The following is a 1869-nucleotide window of genomic DNA, read 5'->3' on the forward strand; positions in this document are numbered from 1 at the left end:
ATTACTACAACACTTTCTGATAATGATTCTTTAATAAGTATCTAACATGACATTTAGGTTGTAGTTAATTATAAATTCCAGGTAGACTACCACGAGATTCCGAATTATAATTACCTTGTACATCTATCCGACAACTAGAAATTATAGGTGAGAAAAATTTGAGTGAAAATACTGAGGGCCACTCCACATTGTATGATGAAACACCATCACGCCATTATCAAAAAATAAAACAAAAAAAACAAATAGATGTTCCATCTCCATAAAAAAGAGGAATAAAAGCGCATATTGAACCATCACTGAATAAACACCCAAACCAAAAAACAAATCCTTGGAACCTTAAGAACGATACGGGTTACTTGTTAGTTGATAACAAAAGGTAGTCAATAGGAGAATGATATAGCTAATTAAATATAAAGGAATAACAGATTAAATTATAAATATAAGTCTTACATTGGAATTTTCAGCCCTGGGCTCAACCCACACATCCGGGTCTGACTCATTCATTTTTTTCAGCAAATGTGTTTGTCTGAAGACCTCAAGTCGAGTCGGTTCGCGACCCAAGTCCTTCTCCTACAAACAAAAAGAAAAATAAGAATAATCAAGTAATATTTAATGAACTTTATATAAACACATAAATTAAAAGCTAAGGTTACTACATACCATTTCTCGAACTATGACCCCGACACTTTTTGCACCTCCGGTGTGCAACGAGCCACCTTTTAAACTGGATCTAGCTTTCTTATTTTGCTCATAGATTGCCTTATATTCAGGAGATTCCCAATAAATACACAAATCATCATATACGAATTTGAGAAGCCATTGTGTAACATTGCCTGTACGTCTAACACATTCAAGCCAATTGCGTAGCTTTGCACTAGCATTCCTCTAAAAAATAGTGGACATAACTCTATTGTACTTTTTCAACCAAGTACACATTGTCTGAAAATCAAGTGAGTAGAATTATATATATGTACGCGCATATACAAATATATATTACTATTAAAGTTAACCAAATAATGATTAAATCTAGTATACCTTGAACTCTTCAAACATGGCTTGTCCATGGTCTTCTGGAATCTCCGACCAACTGTGCCAAGGTTGTGAAAAAAGCCTCCTAATGCTCTCTCTTACTGCCTTATTAACTTCTTTTGATACGGAATGCCACCTGTAAAAGAACAAAATAAATATGTAAAGCACTTAGCACTGATGTTGTTGCTGATGTAATTGTCTAATGAACAAATCATCCTCTAACTATCTAGAAAAATGATCTAGTACACCAAAAGAATCCTTAGACAGACATCACTTACTGCAAAGTTGTACCTCATGTCACGCGACAGTACTGAAGTAACAAAATAAATATGTAAGCATGAATATTTTATTAATAAAAAATAAACTTATGAATTAAAAAATAAACTTATGTAGATCTATCAGGCTCGATGAAGACTCTACCAATCCTGTTCTTATCTCCGGGAATGAGACCAATCAAATGTGCATCAGTATCATCTTCTATAGGTAGAGGTGGAGGTGGAGGTGCAGATCCAGATGCGGATGCTACTCTCGGGATTACCCAAGGTTCGTTAACTGGGGGAGTAGATGTCTTTGCATCAGAGTTAGAATTGTTTCTTAGCCATAATCCTGAGAGGTGAGGGGATGAATCGCGAGGGGATGGAGTATCAGATGATAATCTTGAAGTCCCTATATCTGTAGGAGGCCTAAAAGTATGTGGAGTGGAAGAAGTGCGCACCTGTCGTTGCTTTCTAGGACCATGATAATCTACAGGATTACCAATGCCAAATGGGACATAAGACCTCCCTGATGAAGAGGTGTGCATCTGTGGCTGTGAAGAAATTCGACCAGGAATATCATCAG

At 36.2% G+C, this 1869-nt stretch overlaps 1 protein-coding gene across 1 annotated transcript; it reads right to left on the reverse strand.

Moving 5' to 3' along the window:
- Positions 1-411: 411 nt before the first annotated feature.
- On the reverse strand, positions 412-1325 carry LOC124885713. Its single transcript, XM_047393965.1, has 4 exons — positions 1321-1325; positions 1036-1165; positions 661-885; positions 412-570 (listed from the first exon to the last, which is right to left on the reverse strand). The coding sequence occupies exons 1-4, from the start codon at positions 1323-1325 to the stop codon at positions 427-429; spliced, it is 504 nt and encodes a 167-aa protein (XP_047249921.1). The 3' UTR covers positions 412-426.
- Positions 1326-1869: the final 544 nt, after the last annotated feature.

The sequence above is a fragment of the Capsicum annuum genome, chromosome 7 (assembly GCF_002878395.1).
Source record: "Capsicum annuum cultivar UCD-10X-F1 chromosome 7, UCD10Xv1.1, whole genome shotgun sequence".
Taxonomy (NCBI): Eukaryota; Viridiplantae; Streptophyta; class Magnoliopsida; order Solanales; family Solanaceae; genus Capsicum; species Capsicum annuum.

Coding starts and splice junctions, on each gene's coding strand:
- LOC124885713 (XM_047393965.1), bottom strand. Junction 886..1,035: donor CCATGTTTGAAGAGTTCAAG/GTATACTAGATT, acceptor ACTATTTTTTAG/AGGAATGCTAGTGCAAAGCT. Junction 571..660: donor GGGTCATAGTTCGAGAAATG/GTATGTAGTAAC, acceptor TTTTGTTTGTAG/GAGAAGGACTTGGGTCGCGA.